At 34.8% G+C, this 22303-nt stretch overlaps 1 protein-coding gene and 1 long non-coding RNA gene across 3 annotated transcripts in view; one reads left to right on the forward strand and one right to left on the reverse strand.

Moving 5' to 3' along the window:
• The window catches only part of CALCRL (calcitonin receptor like receptor), a 103584-nt gene that overhangs the window by 42294 nt on the left and 38987 nt on the right, over window positions 1–22303 (reverse strand). For both annotated transcript variants that reach the window (XM_040475601.1, XM_040475600.1), the window contains 3 exons: window positions 3239–3329; window positions 2966–3079; window positions 1962–2054 (listed from right to left, as the gene is read on the reverse strand). In XM_040475601.1, the coding sequence (XP_040331535.1) occupies window positions 1962–2015 (54 nt within the window). In that variant the 5' untranslated portion in view covers window positions 2016–2054; window positions 2966–3079; window positions 3239–3329. The remainder of the gene's footprint in view (window positions 1–1961; window positions 2055–2965; window positions 3080–3238; window positions 3330–22303) is intronic.
• Window positions 10095–11376, forward strand: LOC121030806 (uncharacterized). Its single transcript, XR_005790420.1, has 2 exons — window positions 10095–10470; window positions 10703–11376. It is a non-coding gene; the product is annotated as an uncharacterized LOC121030806 (long non-coding RNA).

Here is a 22303-nt window from a genome sequence, read left to right on the forward strand (position 1 = left end):
CATTTATGTCATTGGTAATAGAATTTTTACTGTATGTACATCAATAAACGTTTTGGACAAGGTATATATTTAAGATCTTCCAATTTAGTAGTCCTATTTAAGCTTCACTTCCATTTTAATATCTGCATGACTTTTTGTTACTGTTTTGCAATATGAAGCCTGTATAACCTCCCTCAACCTTACTTCTTCTCCACTTTTGCATTATTTCCTTTAATTATCATTCATAAGCTTTAATTTTCTACTCTTATTTTGTTCCCTTATACTTGATTCTCTGTTCTCTAGCCCGAATTCATATTTACCAAAGTCTAAGTAGTTATATTCCCTCAGTGTGTGGTACCACTCAAGCCTCACTATCACCTGAGCACCATTTAACATTTATTCTCTCGTTCTTTGATTCATTTTAATTTCCTAATAAAGATTTGTGCAGCATTTGTGCTGCACAAGCAATAAATGTAAATTTACAGCATTAAGAAAATTAGTATTTTTCTCCTGTTCTCAGGAAGTTTATAGAATCGCATAAAATCAATATCATTTTTATTCTTAAAAACACAGCTTTGCACTATCTGAATGAATTCAAGAAAAATGGTCACGATTCCTTAAATTACAGTAATCAGATTGGTAATCTGATACAGAATTACCTGCAGGCAACCAGAGTTGGCCTGTGTAGTTCATTGGCACGCTCAGTGCAGGGAGGGAGCTGAAGAAACAGGAGTCCTGCTTCTTGAATTCTAGGCTATTTACCTAAGATAACATCTAAGAAGTGTAGGATTTGGACTGCTCCTAGACTGGAGAATGTTTTCAAATACAAATGCTGATAGGAATGTAGGCTTGTTTTTTTTTTTCCCCCATTTAGGTTTTCTATATTTTTCTTGAGTTTCTTTGTTTAAATCCTCTTTTGGGGTTTGCTTGAAAACACCACAGGAAATTTATGTGCTGGCACAGAATCAGATGAGATTACATCTGTCGGTTTCTAATATATATAATGAGATAAGAGTACAGTCCCTGTTTTAATGTGGGAGAGAGAAAAATGTGAACAAAATATTTCTGTAAATAAACATCCAATTGTGTGTGTAAGGAATATGGCCCCTCCGGTAGGGCAATAGGTTTGTAGTCATCCTTAGTCTACCCTCCACCTCCAGTCTCACCTTCCCCGCAGCCGTGTACAAGGGCACACATGAGTGCTCACACTCACATATACAACTGCCCCAAATTTAGCATCAAAGCCCATCAGAAAACAGGCACTTCATACTCATTTGAATGAATGGATAAGGAAATTGATTGAAAACAGTGCGTGGTTGGGGTGCCTGGGTGACTCAGTCGGTTAAGCATCTGACCTCAGCTCAGGTCATGATCTCAACTGTTGGTGGGTTTGAGCCCCATGTTGTGCTCAGAGCCTAGAGCCTGCTTCCTATTCTGTGTCCCCCTCTCACTCTGCTCTCTCTCTCTCTCTCTCACTCAAAAATAAAACATTAAAAAATTAAAACATAAAACAGTGCATGGTTTCAGTTAATGTAAATCAATCAGTTGGCAGAATGGGAGAAAAACCAACAGGTTGGAATCTACTTTTAAACAGATCTAACACACACTCAACAGGTCTGGTTGAAAGTATTTTATTTAATATATATGACTGTAGTATAGAGCCATTTCATTTTTCTTTCAAACTCTGATGATTACCTTCCTCTGGTATCTTTTACATTTTTATCATGGACCTTCCTCACTTTAACATCCCACTCCCACCTCACTGCCCAACCATCCTATAGTGCCTCCTAGTGAATTAAAGCCTAAAAGGATACACTGAAAGAAAATAAAGTATTGCTCTGTTGATTAAAAATGTACTTAATTTATGCATCAAATAACTGTATGTCTTTTTGTTGTTATTAATGTTTATTAATTATAGGCTTATTGGAAGTCAAAATAAATAATCATAAATAGAGAGATATATTAGAGGAATTTATCCTTACCATAAAAAAAGGCAAGATAAACAGAAAATACAGGATACATTTTTTCTCCATCATTGAAGCCAAAATTAAATATGCTGTACAATATAAATCAAACTGCAAATAAAATGAAAGAAATATAATTAATCAATATTTATAAAATAAATTTATATGGTACTCAGTGGTAATTTTTTAAAAACCATATAATAAGTAATTTAAGTAATTAGAAAACATCTTACTTTCTTTGCTTTTACCAAAATTGGAATAAAATAATTAAAGTATCAAGACAAAGAATTTCACAAGACCATAAAGGCACAAATTTTGATAGCATATTTTACCATAAAACTCACTTTTATCTCCTATATATATTAACCTCATTTTAAATTTTCTGACTCTTCAATAATTTAAGGGGAAAAACTTTCCTCAGGCCAATTTCTTGAGAATCAACAACCATACATCACAAAAATGGCCTTATAATTTAATAGAAATTATTTTTCCTTTAATTGGGAACTAAAATATTCCTAAATTATCTATATTAAAATAAGGTTACAGGAAATGGACAATACTACATAAAGTATTTCTGTGAAATTTTTCTAATGGTAGATACAATCCTGAGCTAATGAAAATGGACTCTAAAACAACACCCCCTAACATCTTAATTCTTAGAGACAAACATTGCTGGGATTGCTTACTCACTGTAAGGTCCATGAGCAACCTACTTTGACAGTGCTTTTATGAGATAAAAATTATCATGATATAGTCATAATACAATATTTATTTAAGTGAATGTATCCAAAGTATTTATCAACAGAGATTTAAAAAATCCAATCAATAGATATTTGCCAGAAAGCTATGAACTAATATTTAATTTTGTTAAGAACCTTGTCATGATTTTTATTATAGGTCCAATGGTAAAGTAAGAATTATAAAAAGTTTTTCCACATATTAAATTATTATTTTTATTATCACATGCAACAAAAGCACACCAATTTCTAGCAACTTGAATCTATGTCATTGCTTGCCCTTACCAATGACTCACGTAGACAGCTTTTCTTTTTAATTGTAGTAATCTTCCAAATAATGTTTCTCTTCTATCAGATATACTGGGTTTTTATTATTAGTTGATCTTCTTAAAAAAATAGCTAAAAAATGAGGAGGCATTATATTAATTTTAGATATTTTAAAAAAATGTTAACAAGGAAAACAATGAATAAAAGTTTTGTCAATATAGTAATTAATGAGTTGATATTTTAGTTTTTATTAAATTTTACCATGAGAAAATCTAATTTTCCAGTACTTACATACACAATTGTCTCCAGACTCAAATCACATTTTCCCCCGGATCATATTTGATGTTGTCTTGAAGAGTGTCTCAAATCCAGGGGTCATGACCTGAAATATTGATCGATATATTAATTTAATATTATTTAATGAGTCTGCATAATTTCCATGAGAAATAGAAATTTTCAAAGAAAATACCTCTATTATAATGATATTTGTATTAAGCTATTCTAATTTTTTAAAATCTCTTTTGCTTACAATATATTTGAATTTTGTCACAAATATTTGTTGTTTTCCATTATATGGAGAAACTATTAATTTCCAAGTTAGTTTCCATTCAAGTTAATTTCCATTCATCTAGGATGGTTAAGATACTAAACATTTAAATTAAACCACAGTTTAATTTTCCTTTGAATAACTTTCTTTATCTAATAACTTCTTGGAATGTGCTATTAGTCTTAGTTACATATATCCATTTCCCTTGCTCATATGTTTTTTTTCAAAGCCAGAAACCATATCCGATCGATCCGTGTATCTTTGGTTAATTTATATTTCCTGTAAATGAATGAAAAAAATAAGCCAATAAACTACTTTAGGATTTTGAACTTGCAATCAAGGAAACTAATCATAACTATTAATTAACTGCTATTTCTTCTATTAGAAGGCTTTAGATAGTTTTGGAATCCATACTGACAATGAAAATCAGAAAAAAAAATGTTGCTCTATCAGCATTTTTACTTTCTTATGAAAGAATGTCCCCAAAACTATTGATCTGTCAAGTTATGTGGTTGTTGAGATACTGAATAAACAGTAATTTACTGCTTTGTAAGTCTTTATAAAGGTTAAGCCAAATTTAAAACATTGGTAGCTTACATTTCTCTGTAGTAAATATATATAAAACAGAAATACACAAATAAGAATGTAAAGAAATATTATTCTATTTGTAAATCAAGGTTTTTATGAAATAATGCTTTCATAACTTATACATGAGTTAGGATTAAATGAACTATAAAATGCACATAAGCTGGAAAATGGAAGGGGAAAGAGCTTCAAAAACACATTTGGAATTTTGCCAAACCCAATATATGTGAAAAAAACTTTTACACAACATGAGCAGTTATTTTTGTTGCTTATCTAATAGGCTTCAAAATCAGAGTTCTAAAGAGTATTTGAGTGAAATTCCTTTTAGGGTTCACTAGATAATTCTGGCACCGATAATGAAAGATTTTATTCAATTCACGAAATATTTACCAATGCAAATCATTCCACTTTTATAGTTTCCTTCTTCACCCTATTCTTAAATGATCTGGAATGTGTGCTGCTAGTAACCAGGGGGTATTTTGCACTGTGTAAACTTGTAGCACTCCTAATCCAGCAGCCAGTCTGTGGCCTCTGGTTTTATCAAGGATGCAGCAGCAAGGTTGGGTGGCAGTTTTTCAAACACATGGTGGACTCCTGTACACTCCATAAAGTCTAACAATGCCCATTTTGTGTGGTGATCCAATTCATTTCAGTCATCTACCTGACAAAACCTATCAAATTTTCCTGCCAGCGGACACATGTGGGGAGCAGCAGTTATGAAGGAAAGATCACTTTCACCAAAAGTTCTGTAGATCCATAATGGAAGGATCATGACTGGGCATGCAGATAGCACCCCTACAGATACAGCTGAAGGTCAGTTTAGACTGAGTCTCATGTTGGTAGATGTAATGGCATGATTGTCATCAGAAGTATGTTTAATTGTATTCTTCAGTTTAGCTCAATGGTTCTTTGCATGCTACCTCTACAACGTTCATTCAGTGAGCGGTTCTCTTTTCTATATTTAGCTTACTCCAAATTTACATTTGCTAAAATGCATTTGATATTAACTGACCAGACCTTTTAAGCAAATCATTGTAAATCTCTTTCAAATCTTGTTAAATTATTTACTGACAACTGAGTTGCACGTTGCCTTGTGAGATGTAGTAGCTCCCATTCAATTCTAAGGAGAAATGAAGTATATAATTAAGGGTGCGGTTAAATGACTAAATCTGCTAGTGGGTTTTTCCAAGTGTCTTTAAGTTTGTGTAGTAGGAAAAGAACTTATTTAAAACTAAGAAAGCTCTAATTTGAACTCTTAAGTGGATTTGTGATCATAATGATCCTACTAGTAGTTAACTGACATTCTCTTTAACTGCTAGCCTCACGGATCTTACCAGTACTATTTCATTTTCACTTCCCAAAATTAAACAAAGTGGAAGATTTGGTTCTACTACTAGAAACAAAATAATTTTCTTTACTGTACACATGAAATAAAAAGATCTTCATTTCTCTTGTCAAAAAATCACCAACATAATCTAAAAATGATTTATTTCATCAGAGAAAAGAACATTAAGAAATGAAGAATGTTATAAAACTTCAAAGAACTTTTGAAATATAGGTTTCTAGTCACTTAGGGCTTTATGTAATATCATCCTGGTTTCATTTCCTAAAATTACCATTGATCTGTACCACAAGACATTTTTCATGGATCTACATTTCCAAGTGCAAAACTTCTAACCAATCTTTTTTTTTGCTTACTTCAGTGTGAAATCATGTTTTATTCTACATAAAAAATTTATAAATCAGTGTGACTTAATCAATACTAAGTTATCACAAAAACCTAAATCCTCTAAATGCATAGTAGTGCCTTGCAAACCTACTTTTTATTTTCTCAATTTTTATATTCCTATATGCACATTTCATTAATTTATTTTCTTTATGACGATTTTTATTTTTAGTTGAGTTGCCTAACCCTGATACTAAAAGTATATGTTCACTTCAAGATTAAGAAAAAACCCCACAACTTTTAACTTCCAGTCTTCCATTTCCAACGTATTTTGCATTTTTATGGGCCCTATGCCATTTTCTTTTTTTCCACTTATTTATCCAGTCACTATAAATTAGGCTAACAGAAGCATTTCCCACACCTATCTCATTTGCCATGAAGCATCCTGAACCTTTGTGTGAACAAAGTAAGTCGTTTTCTATTTAGTATGTGTCTTTCCCATATGACATATTCAAGAAGTTACATTTCTGAATCAAAATAGGGAATGAGCACTCTCCTTCAATCCCAGTATTCTATACTTGTATGGCAAATGGAAGTTTCTTTCTGTTGTTTTATTCAATGTAGAATAGATAGTGCCACTCAAGAAAAATGTCAAAGTACAAGAATCCTGGTTACCTTTTATTTTCTCCTCACTGTTTATTTCTGGGCAAAACCTAAGTCTTTCTGCTAGAATTATTTTTACAAATTACTTTATTTACTTACAATCAAATATTTAAGAAAGAAATGACAATATAAGGTTTGAATTTCCTACCCCTATCCTGGCCTGTCCTTAACACTTTCAATAAATGAAGCAGTAAGAAAATTAAAACAGAAGGATTCTTTTTCCTAAACATCTGTTATTGATATAAGGAGGTCAAACTATATGGTTTGTAAAGAAAAATAATTTCAATTGGAGCTTCCATAATTTTTTAGACTATTGAATGAACAGGTAGCAAATCATTGATGTAGCATGAACCATTGTTTCTCCAATTGTGAGTTCATGGATGATTTGCATCAGAATCACTACTGGAACTTCTTGAACATGTCAGAATATCTAGGCCCCACCATAGACCCAACGAATCAGTATCTTCTGGAGAAAAACTTGGGAATCTGCATTTTGTGTAAGCCTTCAAGGAAATTATTGGTCTATTAAATTTTGAGAAGCACAATGTTAATACATCATCCTCATTAGACCATGCTGAGACCTGAACACACCTACATTCCTCTGTCTCTAGGTCCTGCCAGACTATTTTTTTTAATGTTTTTATTTATTTTTGAGACAGAGGCAGAGCATCAGCAGGGGAGGGGCAGAAAGAGAGGGAGACACAGAATCTGAAGCAGGCTCCAGGCTCTGAGCTGTCAGCACAGAGCCCGATGCGGGGCTTGAACTCACGGACTGTGAGCTGAAGTCAGACGCTTAACCGACTGAGCCACCCAGGCGCCCCCCTGCCAGATTATTTTAAAAATAACTACTAAGAGGGTAACTGGCTGACTCATTTGGGGGAGCATGCAACTCTTGATCTCGGAGTTGTGAGCTCAAGCCCTATGTTGGGTGTAGAGTTTACCAAACAAACCAAAACAAAACAAAACAAAACAAAAAAACTTATCAAGTATAAATTAAGCAGAAATATTCTGCCATGTTCCAAGGCACAAGAAATGTCTCAGAACTCCCAGAGCAAATTACTTATATATCTATTTTAAAATGTACACTGGCGGCGGGGGGGGTTGCCTGTGCTGCTCAGTCAGTTAAGCATCCCACTTCGGCTCAGGTCATGATTTCACAGCTTGTGAGTTCAAGCCCCACATCAGGCTCTGTGCTGACAGCTCAGAGCCTGGAGCCTGCTTTGGATTCTGTGTCTCCCTCTCTCTCTGCCCCTAACCCACTTGCATTCTGTCTCTGTCTCTCTCAAAAATAAATAAACATTAAAAAAAATTTTTTTAATCTATACTAGGGGTGCCTGGGTGGCTCAGTCAGTTAAGCATCTGACTCTTGATTTCAGCTCAGGTCTCACAGTTTGTGGGATCAAGCCCTGCATTAGGGTCTGCATTGGCAGTGCAGAGCCTACTTGGGATTCTCTCCCTCTCTCTCTGCTCCTCCCCTGCTCACACTCTCAAATACATAGTCATTAAAAAATAAATAAATAAAAATAAATAAAATGCATCCTGTTATGTTGTAATTCTTTTGTGTGTTGTGTCTGTTTGTGCCACTAGATTGTGTGCACGGTAAGAGTAGGACATGCATTATACATACCTCTGTAATTCCCATACCTAGCCATAAAAAGAATACATAGAAAGTGTGTTTTGGGTGCCTGGGTAGCTCAGTTGGTTAAGTGTCCAACTCTTGATTTTGGCTCAGGTCATGATCTTTTTTTTTTTTTTTTTTAATTTTTTTTTTTCAACGTTTATTTATTTTTGGGACAGAGAGAGACAGAGCATGAACGGGGGAGGGGCAGAGAGAGAGGGAGACACAGAATCGGAAACAGGCTCCAGGCTCTGAGCCATCAGCCCAGAGCCTGACGCGGGGCTCGAACTCACAGACCGTGAGATCGTGACCTGGCTGAAGTTGGACGCTTAACCGACTGCGCCACCCAGGTGCCCCAAGCTCAGGTCATGATCTTAGAGTTTGTGGGATTGAGCCCTCGTCAGGCTCTGCACTGATAGCATGGAACCTGGTTGGGATTCTGTCTCTATTCCTCTCTCTCTGCCCCTCCCTCCCTCATCTCTAACTTAATAAATAAACTTAAAAAAATGGAAAAGAAAGTGTATTTTGAATGGATTGCTTACAAAATGAATTTAATTAAGTTGAAGAAACTGGTGTTAGAGAATGTTATTAGTCCTATGAAGCATATTATACTTTTATGACACCTAAAAAAAAAATCACTGTATGGATTCTACTGCAAGAAATTTGGATTCAGTTCATCTTGATTGGAGCCTAGGCATAAGCATTTTTTTCAAGTTTCTAAGGTGATTCCAGTATACAGCCAGAGTCGAGAACCAGTGGTACAGATAAAAGAATCCTGTGGTAGACAGAATAATGACCCCCCAAGTATTCCCATGCCCCAATCCCCAGAATCTGTCATTTTAAGGTTATGGACCTTAAACTAGGAAGATTATCCTAGATTACCATGAATTACTCTGCTGCACTAAACTAATCATTTGAGCACTTCAAAGTAGAAGAGGAAGGTTGAATAGTCAGAGAGATGCAACAGATAAAAAGGAAGCAGAAGAGATATGACAGAGAGATGATGGCTTTGCCAGGGACCCACATACAAGGACTAGAAAGAGGCCTACAGGCCTGCAAAGAAATGGGGATCCCAGCTGTACAACCTGAATGAATCAGGAGGTAGATTCTCTCTCAGAACTTCCAGAAGAGCATTCCTTGATTTTGGCCTTATAAGACTTGAAATAGAGAAACTAGCCAAGCCCACAGGACTCCTGACCTATGGAGCTGTGAGATAATAAATGTATTTTGTTTTAAGCTACTAAATTTGTGGCAATATGTTACAGCCATAATAGAAAATCAACCGTAAATCCTTACCTGATCAAAACTTACATTTTCCTGTCAAATGTAAGTGGTAACTTTCTGCTTCACAACTGGCCAGTCATTCTTCCTAACTTTAGAATACATTTATCATAGTGCAAGGCAATCACATTAGCTATAGAATATTTCTTTCCAGCTGCTCCTAAATTGTTATGTGATTTTAAGAAAAGTATTTCAATTCTTTTCTGCTTGGTTTACCTAACTAGAAAAATGAGTACTTAATCTTTAGCTCCCTTTTTTATATTGCATACTTATTTAAAAGATGTGTGCTGGAGTCAGAGAGACACAGCTTCAAACACTTCAAACAGTTCTTACAACACTTCAACTCACTAACCCTATTTCCTGACAGGAAAAGTAGTATACAAAGAGTGGCTTAATCAATGTTGCCTAGAATTTTTATCATAACTCATCTTGTCAGATTGTTTTAAGTGTTAAATTACATGATACATGTAAAGAACTCATCTCATAATAAACACCCAATAAGAATTAGCTATTGTTATTATCTTTATTACTCTATAATTTTAATTAGTCATGCCAGTGTTAATCTCAACAGAATATCTTTATTACTCTATAATTTTACTCTATAATATAATTTTACTCTATATAATTTTACTCTATATAATATAATACTGTATATATAGAGTATATAATTTACTCTATATAATATAATTTTACTCTATATAATTTTACTCTATATAATTTTACTCTATAATTCTCAACAGAATATCTTTATTACTCTATAATTTTAATTAGTCATGCCAGTGTTAATCTCAACAGAATATCTTAGTGAGTTGGCCAAAGACACACAGATGCTTAGGGTTGACCCCAGGCTAAGTACTCAGAATCTCCAACTCTAAATCAGGCCCTTTGCCCTGCACTATACTGACTTAGAGAATTGAGCCATTATTGGGATAATTAAGGTTTAAAAAGTGCAGGATACATTTCTGTGTTGCTTATTCAGTTATTTTGCCTAACCACCCAATTTTCATATTTCATTTCTGTTTTGTTTATCAAACACATTTATATTTTTCTTCACACGATTTCCTTCTTTTAATTCTTTTTCTTAGTGAAGTTGGGATATTTTACTTTTTAAAAAACTTACATTAGTAAATAGCTTTACAACTCAGTCTTGCCATTTTGGTAAGGTAATTTAAAAAAATTTTTTTTCAACGTTTTTTTATTTATTTTTGGGACAGAGAGAGACAGAGCATGAACGGGGGAGAGGCAGAGAGAGAGGGAGACACAGAATCGGAAACAGGCTCCAGGCTCTGAGCCATCAGCCTAGAGCCTGACGCGGGGCTCGAACTCACGGACCGCGAGATCGTGACCTGGCTGAAGTCGGACGCTTAACCGACTGCGACCCAGGCGCCTGGTAAGGTAATTTTAAATTAAGAAATACTTGTAGACATTCAATTAGTCATCTTACCCTAATTAGTGAGCACCTACTGTCACCTAGTTGTGTAGGAAGATGGGAGTAAGTGAAGATTTCTCAATAAAAATATTTATGATGGAGAATAGTAATCGTATGCTGATTTTAGTGGTTTAGTTCATTACTTTTAAACACAGTCCACAGGACTCATTCATAAGGTTCTAAAGAGGGGTAATTTCACCAACATTTAAGACAGGAAGTTAGTTGGAAGTGCTCAGTCAATATGTTGTCATTCAATGAGCTTGAACAAGTTACATACCTTCCCAGATATCTCATTTGTCAAATGAAAGAGTAGGATAAAATAATTTGAGCCTTGGATAGGTTTTCAAATTTATGTAAAAGGCAAAAATGGTTAGAATAGAGGAATGGTTTTGTTCAAACTAACCCAAATCCAAAATATCCTTGAAACTAAGTCATTCCTAACACTTTTTTTCTGGCTCAAGAAGGCTTTCTCTACGTATCCTCCTACTAAGTTGCCCAAAAGAGTTTGAGTTTGAATCTGAGACAGTGGAAAGTAGACCATTTGGCTACATAATTTTTTTTCTTTTGCTATATGAGAATTCAGGGGAAAAGATCTAAGCCAAAAATAAAAAAAAAAAAGTACATCTTGATTTCACCTCTACATATACTGCAACATTTTAGAGCTTCTTGCTTTAGAAAGGCCATTGGGGGCAAGTCTAGTTCTCTCTTCTCCACTGCAGAGAATCAAAATAGAAGAGCAAACATACTTCATAAGCCTCGTTGCCACACTTTTCGAAATGGGTTCTGATTAGTTCATCTAAGTCAAGCTACACTTATTGTCATCAACATTTTAATAGACTAAATGTTCCTGGGTTGGAAGCCAACAATTTATGAATTTGGGATACATTGGGTTTTTATCTCTTTTGCCTTTAACAGAAAATGATCTACATAAAAAAAAATTAAAGAGGCGCGTAGGTGGCTCAGTTGGTTAAGTGTCCAACTTCAGCTTAGGTCATGATCTTGCGGTCCGTGGGTTCGAGCCCCGACAGCTCAGAGCCTGGAGCCTGCTTCAGATTCTGTGACTCCGTTTCTCTCTGCCCCTCCCCTGCTCTCACTCTGTCTCTCTCTCTCTCAAAAATAAATAAACATTAAAAACATTTTCTTTTAAATTTAAAATTTACAGCACCAGAAATTACAGGGCATGTTAAGGAAGATTCAACAATGCATAAATTCAACAAGGTAATCAATGAAATAGTAAGAAAATTATTACATTTAATTCATCAAAGTCTTATGAATGACCCTGTATATAAAAGCACATCCAATAGCCAATTTTAAAAAGTCAATAAAAACCTCCAGAAAGTCATTTATTTTTGAAGAGACTTCTGGGTTTTACTACAACTATTAAATTCCACATGCTAAGAAAATGTGTATGATAAATATTGTCTTACTGACTAATGACACAGTTTTCCCTTTTTGAGGGAGATATTAAAAGAAATAAAAACAGCATCCAACTGATATTTAATAATTAGTCTAATGGACAATTGTGATAGGTAGAGGTAGTGGTTGTACTGGTTACAAGTGCTGATTTGAAAACCCAACTCATCGTCACACTTTCAAGTTAAACTTCTATAAGTATTTTTTTCATTTGCAAAAAAACCTTAACCAGAAGGCTGTTGTGAAAATAAAATGAGATAATGTACATAGACTTTTTATAACTCAGTAAAGTTAGATATTGTCATTACTATTATTATATCACAATAAAATTTGTAAAACATAACCAAGCTTATACATGTTTTAAGTTATTTGCTATAATTTCTATAGCATCATAACTGAAAATTAACCCAATATTTCAGAGTGGTCATATGCATCCCAAGTTCTTTTATCTTTTTCAGAAATAATATGTTTGGTTTTATTGTCATTTCAGTCAGTTTTGAAAATAACAAATAAAGTGAATGGTAACAAGTATATTCCCAATATGATGTTCATATAGTTAACAACATATTTCCTAATATTGAACTTATATAAACTAAAAGTCTAACAAATTGTTTGTATACACTCTAATAGTCACAACTTAGAATATAACATGCTAATGCAATTAAAAACAAGGTATAAAATCTCCCAACTTTGAGTTTAATTTGACTATAATAGCCCTACTGACACTGTATTGGAACCCCCCCCCCCCCGAGAGAGAGAGAGAGAGAGAGAGAGAGAGAGAGAGAGAGAGACATTATGCTTAGTTGCTTATCTAATGAACATTCCAGGTTGAATAGTTGAATAGCCATAAAGACAGATAAAATTGTGATTAAATTTGGGACTTCATTTTACACTCTGAAGTACATACTCATGGGAATAATTTTCCCATTGTGGGCATGATTAGCCATTTTCCGGTGATTTTGGTCACCTTTTTATTTGAAAGAGGCAAGTGGCCAAATCTCAGTCCAATTAGTAAAAGGTGGGAGGGCGACTGAAAAAAAAAAAGGCTTTGTACTTGGTGGAACACTCTCCCTCCAGGAGATCTAATATGGAAAGAATTGCTTGCTCAAAGAGTATAAAAACAAAACATATCTTTCCAGCTCTTTAGACTTAGAGTTTTATACCTATTTCCCTTTCACAAAGTCAGGAGTCAAATTCTATGTGAAAACATGTTTTCTTCCAAAGGCAATAAAATCAGAAAACGTGGAAATCTCTTGGAAATTTAAGTTAACATAGTAGCGCATCATCAGAGTTGCATTTTTGTCATTTGGGGCTTTCAATTTTTCTTAAAAAATCAAATTTATACAATACCTACTAGCATATCTCAACATTTTGGAAGCATAGGAACTCTGATGATCTGTTGATTCAGCACAACTCTCTTTTACCCCTGATAAAATGAACCCCTCTTTCCAGTAGAGAATCTCTTCCTTCTGGTTCAAGTGAGTCTGTCCTCCTGGTCACAGAGGTAAGAAGTCACTGAAATCTGTTCAGGTTAGCATCATCCTCTGGTTTTGGTGTGTTTAGGCATAGACATGTAGTCAAGCTACATCATCAGTATTCTCTCTGGGACTTTTCTCTTAATTTATCAGGGAAGATTTTCTCTTTTTGGAGGTTGCAAAGCAAGTAGGGCATGATTATTAGGCTATCCTAATGTATTCTTCCCACCATATGGAAAAAACCTTTTTTTAAAAAAAATGAACCAATCAGCTGAAAGCTACAAATTAGTGGGGAATCCTATGACATTATTAGAGCCTTTGAATCTATCCATATCTGAAATCAGCTGTAATAGTGGACTTCCTCATCAAGGTAACTGGTAAGTTACATTTTATGACTAAACAGAATTGATCTGGAATTTTGTCTCCAAAATATTTGCAACCAAACATTTCTAACTAACATTTTGAGAAATGCTGGTGCAGTGGAAAGATTACTAAGAAGGTTCCATTTTGCATTTTGCCTAGCTTACAAAGCCTGAATATTCCCAGGTTAGTGAGCTTCCTAGGCTTCAGTTTCCTGACTGTAAAATAAGATGACCTAAAAGTCTTCTCCATTCTGTAATCTAAATAACTATAGATTATTTTCCTTTTCACAAAACAGGACATTGTTATTCATTCCCAAAGCATAAACCAAGCCCAGCCAACAGGACTTCGGAAACTTTTCTCCCCAAATATATCCATGAAGTGATTTTTTTTTTAATCTGAAATAACTTAGCAGTACATACTCTTGGATAATCCACAACTAGTTTGTGCTTATGGCAAGATATTTATAGCAAAAAGCAAAAAAACTCTTACGTTTGATACCATACATATGATACCAAAAGCACAAGAAACAAAAAAATAGATGGGGACTACATCAATATTAAAAACTTTCGTGATACAAATGATACCATTGAGAAAATGAAGCAAATCACAAAATAGGAGAAAATATTTGAAAATCACATATTTGATAAAGGATTTGTATCTGAAATATACAAAGAACTTTTATTTTCAATAATAAAAAGATGAATAACCCAACTAAAAAATTGGCAAGGGTTCTGAACAGATATTTTTCTACATAAGACATACAAATGGTGGTGCCTGGGTCGCTCATTTGGTTAAGCATTTGACTCTTAATTTCAGCTCAGGTCATGATCTCACAGTTTGTGAGGTCAAGCCCCATATCAGGTGCTGTGCTGGCAGGGTGGAGTCAGCTATGATTCTGTCTCCCTCTCTCTCTGTCCTTCCCCCATTCATGTGCTCTCTCTCTCTCTCTCTCTCAAAATAAATAAACTTTAAAAGCAAAAACAGAAAGAGACATACAATGACCAACAAACATACGAAAAAAAATACTCAACATCATTAGTTTTACAGAAGTGCAATTCAAAACCACAATGAAAGCACTTCATACCCACTAAGATAGCTATAATAAAAAGACAATTACATGTAAAGGAAAGATGTGGAGAAATTGTAACTTTGCTGATGGGAGTGTAAAATGATGCAGCCAGGTTGGAAAACAGTTTAACAGTTCTCTAAAATGTTAAACATAGAATTACCATATTATCCAAAAATTCCACTCATATATATATCTGACAGAAATGAAAACATATGTCCCAAAATACACCTGTGTATGAATGTTCATAGCAATATCATTTTTGATCGTCAAAAAGTGCAAATAACTCAAATGTCTATCAATTGATGGATAAACAAAATGTTGTATATCCACACAATAGAATATTACCTAGCAATAAAAAGAAGGGAGTAGTAATACATGCTATAACACGGAGAAACCTTGTAAACATCACACTAAGTTAAAGAAGCCAATCACAAAAGACACATACTGTATGATTCTATTTATATGAAGCACAGGCAAATATATGGAGACAGAGATTAGTGGTTGCATGGGGCTAAGGGAGAGTGATGATGGGGACTGATTGCTAATGAATACAGGGGTCCTTTTTGTGATTTGTCCATGTGATTTGTATGTTAATAAAGCTGTTCTTTAAAAAATTAAATGCAACACAAAACGCATGTGTATATAAGGGAAGATTTGTGCTGAGCAGAACATCTAATTTCCTCTCTCTCACTCCTTTGTCAAGAGATAATGTTCACAAGGTAAAATCAAACACACTGAACAAAAAACCTGCCTGATTTACAGAACATGCATTAACTCTATTTTATATGTTAAGAGCTGTTTTGATTTATAAGGAAGAGTCCATTTTCCTTGAAATTTATTTTCAGAAAGTACTTCTCAACTCATACACAAAAATATATTTCCTATGAGAAAAAAAATTTAGTTTATAAAAAATAACCATTATACATAATTGAGGCAAAAGCTAAGTGATAAACTTAGAAAATATTCATTAGGTAAATAGTATTTATAATTGTTTATCTCTTTTCTCCTGTCAGTAATTTCTTTTCTTTACATTTCTGCAGCCTTACTTTCTTACACACATGGAAATCTGACAGCTTATATACAAAAAGGCGGATAGTTTTATTCCACTTGTGACATATTTAAATTGTGTCATTACAACCAATAATAACAAAGAAACAACAAACAGGAATATTAGCAAGAAAGAGAAGAAAAATTAATGAACTTTAGTCCATTCTTAGAAATTAACCCAAGTTAAAAAGCTTATATCTCAACTATTTCCCTTCTATGAGTAGGTAAAAGAGAAGTTTAGGAAGGATGGAAAAAAGAAAGGAAGAGAGGAAGGAAGGAAGTGGGAAGAAGGGGGAGGGAGACAAAGAGAGGAAGGAAAGAGAAAAATCATTGGATGTGTCTCAGGTAAATGCACATTTTATTTAAAATTGATTACATTATCCATTATTTTTATGAAGAAACAGTGTTGATAATACTGAAATCTGTTCCTTTATAGGATCTCTATTTCTTACAACCATGAAACAGTTCCGTCTTAATAATTTTTAATATATTCATTTATTTACTTATTCATTCAAAGATTTATTTAGAACCTAGTATATTCCAAAGGCAATATTAAGTGCTGGGGATCCAGAAATGTTATAGTTTTTGCTCTTAGAGATGGTTAAAACCATACAAGAGAAGAAACTCATGTACAAATATGGATAATAAAGTGTTATAGGTATTCAATAAATATTTTTCAGTGTCTGATTGGACAGATGGAATGACACATCTTACATGGGAGTAGCTTATGTGTGAGTGTGTGTACGCATGCACACACATGTGGAGAAAGCGAGAGAGACATAGAGAATATGACACTTCAGTGGAGTTTTAAAAAAATCAGTAATTGAAGCTCCAAGTGCTTGAAAGTGGTACATAAAGAGATGAGACTTTCCAGGGAGACAGGGAAACAGATTAGAGATGGTATTTTCTTGAGTTTTTATCTGATAATGTAGGCTAGAGATGCCTGCTGTGATTTGCTGCGGTGGCAGGCAGGACTACCTTGAGAAGCAGTGATAAGTCTGAGGCTAAACCTGGTGAGAGGCACTGATACATCAGCGATGTCTACCATGGGTACCAACTGAAAAGGAATAACATGTATTCCAAAGATCTGCTACCTCCACTACAAAAAATAAATAATGATAGTAGGGGTCTTAAGCAATAGAGCACTGTGATAAGATTTTCATTTTAGCAAGCATGGAGCACCTGGGCGGCTCAGTCGGTTAGGCGTCCGACTTCGGCTCAGGTCATGATCTCCTGGTTCGTGGGTTCGAGCCCGGGATTGGGCTCTGTGCTGACAGCTCAGAGCCTGGAGCCTGCTTCAGATTCTGTGTCTTCCTCTCTCTCTGCCCCTCCTCTCCTCACATTCTGTCTCTCTCAAAAATAAATAAACATTAAAAAAAACTTAGAAAGCAGGAGGATTAATTCACAGAGGGCAACAAGGGCAGACATGGACAAATTGGAATACTGTAGTGACTTCTAAAGAGGGAAGAACATAATCATAAAGGCTAGAATTAAGAAGAATAATAATAATGGGGATGTAGAAGAATATTTAATCTGTGAGAATATGAGAATTTAGGGAGTGTAAAACACCTAAACAGATTTTCGGAATTCTAACATGAATATCTGAGTAAGTTCCAATCACTGATATAGGGGATACAGCACAGGAAAAGGGTTGGTGGGAAAATATCTGAGTACAGATGAGACATTTTGAAGAACAAAGTGCCTGGGCCTTTGTCGAGATGGTTCTCAAAATGAGTAAGGGAGGGCCTTGAAAGAAAGTTCACACCCATAATCATATCATAGAATAGTAAATGATGAAATTTCATCCAGAAGGACTGTCACCATAGGAAGGGAAGAGACAGTGTATTCGAAGAGATGTGTATGCGAACTGAATTAGAGCACATTTCAAAACATCAGTGTTTAAGGAATTCAGCGTAAGAATGTGTGTTGATAGAGGGTAGAGATAGGGTTTCTTGGGACAAGGAACTGGAAAAACAGGGCATAGGTACAGAACAAGCAAGGGTTGTATGAGTGAAGGAAGGTAAAGGTGCAGACCTGTGAGGAAATGGAGGTTCTTTGGGGACTTAATGAGTAGAAATCTGGATACGCCATTTGGACATTTGCTAGGAACACAGTCCCGTGATGCACTCTGTAAAGGGCTGTCATTTTGGACATACCCAACAAAGCTTATTTTTAATTATTTACCGGTGTGACTAAGTCTGGGTTGTAATTTAAAAATAGATTTTCCAGTGCAAAAGCAGTTGCACAGGAAGAAACTCCTTGCTGAATTAAGCTTTGCCTAAGTGAGAACTGCTGCTTAAGAATAACGCGTTCCCTGTGAAAAAAGATGGCAAATCCATTTCAGTGAGTCTAACCTTTACGGGGGTGCTATTATCAACTCAATGGTATGTTTTTTCCTGTTTCACAAACATGTTCCCAAAAGACTTTTAAAATAGCTTTCTTTCCTGCTAAATTGTTGTGTCAAGCACTTTTTCTGAATCTCAGCCTTAACTGGACCAGGATGTGTTAAAGAAAAAAATGCCCTGTCATGCTTGACATGGAGTAACAGGCCTTAATGACAATAGTAAAACATTTTCATAACCTGACTGCCCCCTCTCTCCCTGCATCTTAAGACAATGCATTTTCATGTAAATGCAAAATACACTGAAGAAACAAAAGAAGGGTTGATTTCCCAAAAAGTCAAGTATAAAATCTGTCTGCTACAGTAGGACTTTTTCCTAATAAAGAGAAAAAAAAATCACTATAGAAAATTAATAGTTTTTTAGTAAAAGTTAAAATAAAAGGAAAATAGGTTAATCATATGGAATGGTTCCCTAGGAACCTAATAAGTTGATCTTTTTTTTCTTCTTCTTCTTTTGGAGGAAAAGAAAAAATTCGTAACATCCTGAGGTCTGACTTGGTCACTTCAAAACAAATCTCATACATTGTTGAGGCCCGTTTCTCAAATTGCAACTTGGATTGTAGTACTACGTGTGTTTGTCTTTCTAGTGAGGCGTGTTTCCCCACCGGGAGTCTTTCTTACTAGTGATAACCCTGGCAATCTCAGAGAAAAAAAAAAGTGATGATGAAAGTCAGTAAAAGTTAAAAACAGTCTACTGGACAGACATCTGGATGGAGGCTATAGCTGGAAAACTCACATGAGCCCTTCTGGGGCAAGAGTCAATACACCTATCTGATCAGTAGGCTGCTTTAGGCAGCAGATAACAACATTTTTTTTCTTTTAAATAACAGTAGGGGAATTGTATTGGGAAAAAAAAGACAGGAAAACAGAAAGGAAAATGCAGGGCATAGAGCACAGGTTTTTGGATCTCTGGTTTTGGATACTAGCTGCAGTATCTACTAATTAAGAATGTAGGCGGATACCTAAACTGCAACCTCTACCTGGGTTTCTGTAGCTTTCAGATGGGCATAATACAACATATCTTAAATACACTGTGGGGGTTACATGTAATAACTCACATAATCACCTATTACAATCTGGGACGTGATAAGTACTTAAGAAGTCATCTCTCTCTCCCCTGCAGCAGAAAGGGAATGCCTTGGTTTGCTTTCATTGGTCCCAGTGACAAGATTTGTAATTTTGAGTAAAATTATATATGGATATTTAACAAACAATGCCAATTGTCAGCTTTCTTTACAGAAGGACTTTATCGGTCACCATACACATGGGATTACAATATTCAAGAGAGTGTGACAAAAGGCACCCTTTCGAAAAGCACTTGTCTTATCAGAACTGCCTTTGCTCTGTCCATAACACTGCTGACCCTTGCTCTGTTAGGAGGTGCCTTTTCTTTTATATATTAGGCCTTTGATCTAAAAATGGTAATAAACACCTGTGATTAAGTCTCTCACATCTTCTCTTTAGATCCCCAGGACAATACTATCAAAGAAGTAAAAGTCTTTCTTGATTTATCACAAACACATACCCTAAAAAGACTTGGTTTTGCATTATCAACTTTTGGTTCTTATTTGCTTCATCAATTCTTTGATAAAGAAACCAGTGAAACTGAAGGTATCAGAGGCATTGTCTAGAAATAGCAGGAGGTTATTAGTTGGAAATAAAATGGTGCATATATAAACCATAAATGGTTCAAGGGGAAAGAAAGAAAAGTCTGCAGCAGCTCTTAATTAAGTTTATCTTGTTGTCCAAAATAATTAAAACTTAATAATAAATATATACATATATAATAAAAATAACTGAAATAATTAAATTGATAATTTGTTATTAATTAAATAAAATATACTATTGTGTTTTAAAACATAATGTCGCCTTTTATTTTAATATAAAATACTGCCAATATGGGGCTGTGATTCATTTGAGCTTTATCACTTCATTCTTATTGGGAAAGCTTGATTCTGGACCACCCACCACCATCCCCAGCAAAAAAACAAAAACAATAAAATGATTTTTAAAATACTTTCTTTTTCTGTAGAATTGCATAATTTTGATTTAGTTCTTATTATTTAATGAAAATTACTTGTAAGAAAATATATACTTTTAAAAGTTGTGTATAAATTCTTTAGTGGAGATGTACAGAATATTCAATTTACAATGAAACTGAAATTTTCTGCTACATATCTTCATCATGAAGAAAATCTTAGGAGGATTCTGCCCCCGCATAAAAGGGGGTACCAGTTGGTACAAAAAAGGAGGGAAAAAAAAGAGGAAGTATAGGGGAACCTAATATGGTGGTTGGTTGGTTGGTTGGTTTCTATGGAGTTTTAACTGACCATTATTTATAATGGTGTGGTTAGTACTTTTTTTAATGTTTATTTATTTATTTTGAAAGGGAGAGAGCACATGTGCAAGTGGGGGAGGGGTAGAGATAGAGGGAGAGAGAGAATCCCAAGCAAGCTCCATGCTGTCAGTGCAGAGCTTCATGGGGCTTGATCTCACGAACTGCAAGATCATGACCTGAGCTGAAATCAAAAGTCGGATGCTTAACTGACTGAGTCACCCAGGCACTCCACTTGATGGTCTTTAAAAAATATATATAGATTGTTGTACTACACAGAATTTAATCGAATCAAAATATTTAAAACAGTGATTTCCAAAGAAATATGATGTGAAACCCATAAGTAATTTAAATTTTCTGAAAGCCACTTTGAAAGAGAGAGAGAAAGAGAGAGAGAGAATCCCAAGCAGGCTCCAAGCTGTCAGTGCAGAGCCCTACTCCAGGCTCGACCTCACAGACCGTGTGATCAAGAACTAAGCCTAACTGAGTTGGATGCTCAACTGACTGAGCCACCCAGGTGACCCTGCTATGGTTAATACTTAAAATAAGTAACCAAATAAGTCTTTAAAAAAAAAAATGTGATTTGATCCTCTTCTGTTGTGGGTGTGTGAAAAAGAGAAAGAGAGGAAGAGAGGAAGCCAAAACTAGAAGATAAGACCCATTTTCCTGTTTTATTTCCTACTCAGGGAAGGTGTGATGGGAATCAACATCCTTAAAAACACATGTTAACTAATCAACTGGAAAATTTTTTAGTCCAATGTGAGAAGAGTAGACTTTTGGAAAAAATAAACTATTTTACACAACAATACTAATAATTCTTTACGAAGGATCTAATTACTGTCTTTTCAGGACTTAACTTTAACTGGGCCATCCTTAAGAAACTCTGAACTTACTTCCAGAGTCTCCCCCCCAAGTTATGCCTACACCACAGATAGCGTAATGCTCCTTTTTTACGCATCCTCTAATAGCACATTATCACACTCGATTTGGTGAGGTCTGATTTTTTTATTCTCCCCACTAAATGTGAGTGCTATTTGAGGGCATTGTCTTACTAATCTTTAGGTCTCCGGGCATTGTCTGGAATGTCGTAACCTTCACTAAGCTTTTTAATGAATAAATAAATATTATCCATTACCAAATATGTGTGCATAGTTATAATCATTAGCATTGTTTTAATAATTTACAAAAACTGATCACAGTAAAATTCATGTGTCCATAGAAAGAATAAAAGAAAAGTTAAGATGGTTTGTTCCAGCCATTTTGTTTTTTGTTTGTTTGTTTTCAGTTTATTTATTTTTTTTAGTAATCTCCATGCCCAAGAGGGAACTCTAACCCATGACCCAGAGATCAAGAGTTACAGGCTCCCCCAACTGAGCCAGCCAGGTGTCCCTGTCCCACCCATTTGCAAAATAAAGAAAAGCACTATTAAATTATTCAAAAAAGTGTTCTCTCATACTTCTGAAA

Source organism: Herpailurus yagouaroundi, unplaced genomic scaffold (genome assembly GCF_014898765.1).
Source record: "Herpailurus yagouaroundi ecotype Mexico unplaced genomic scaffold, PumYag 140, whole genome shotgun sequence".
NCBI lineage: Eukaryota > Metazoa > Chordata > Mammalia > Carnivora > Felidae > Herpailurus > Herpailurus yagouaroundi.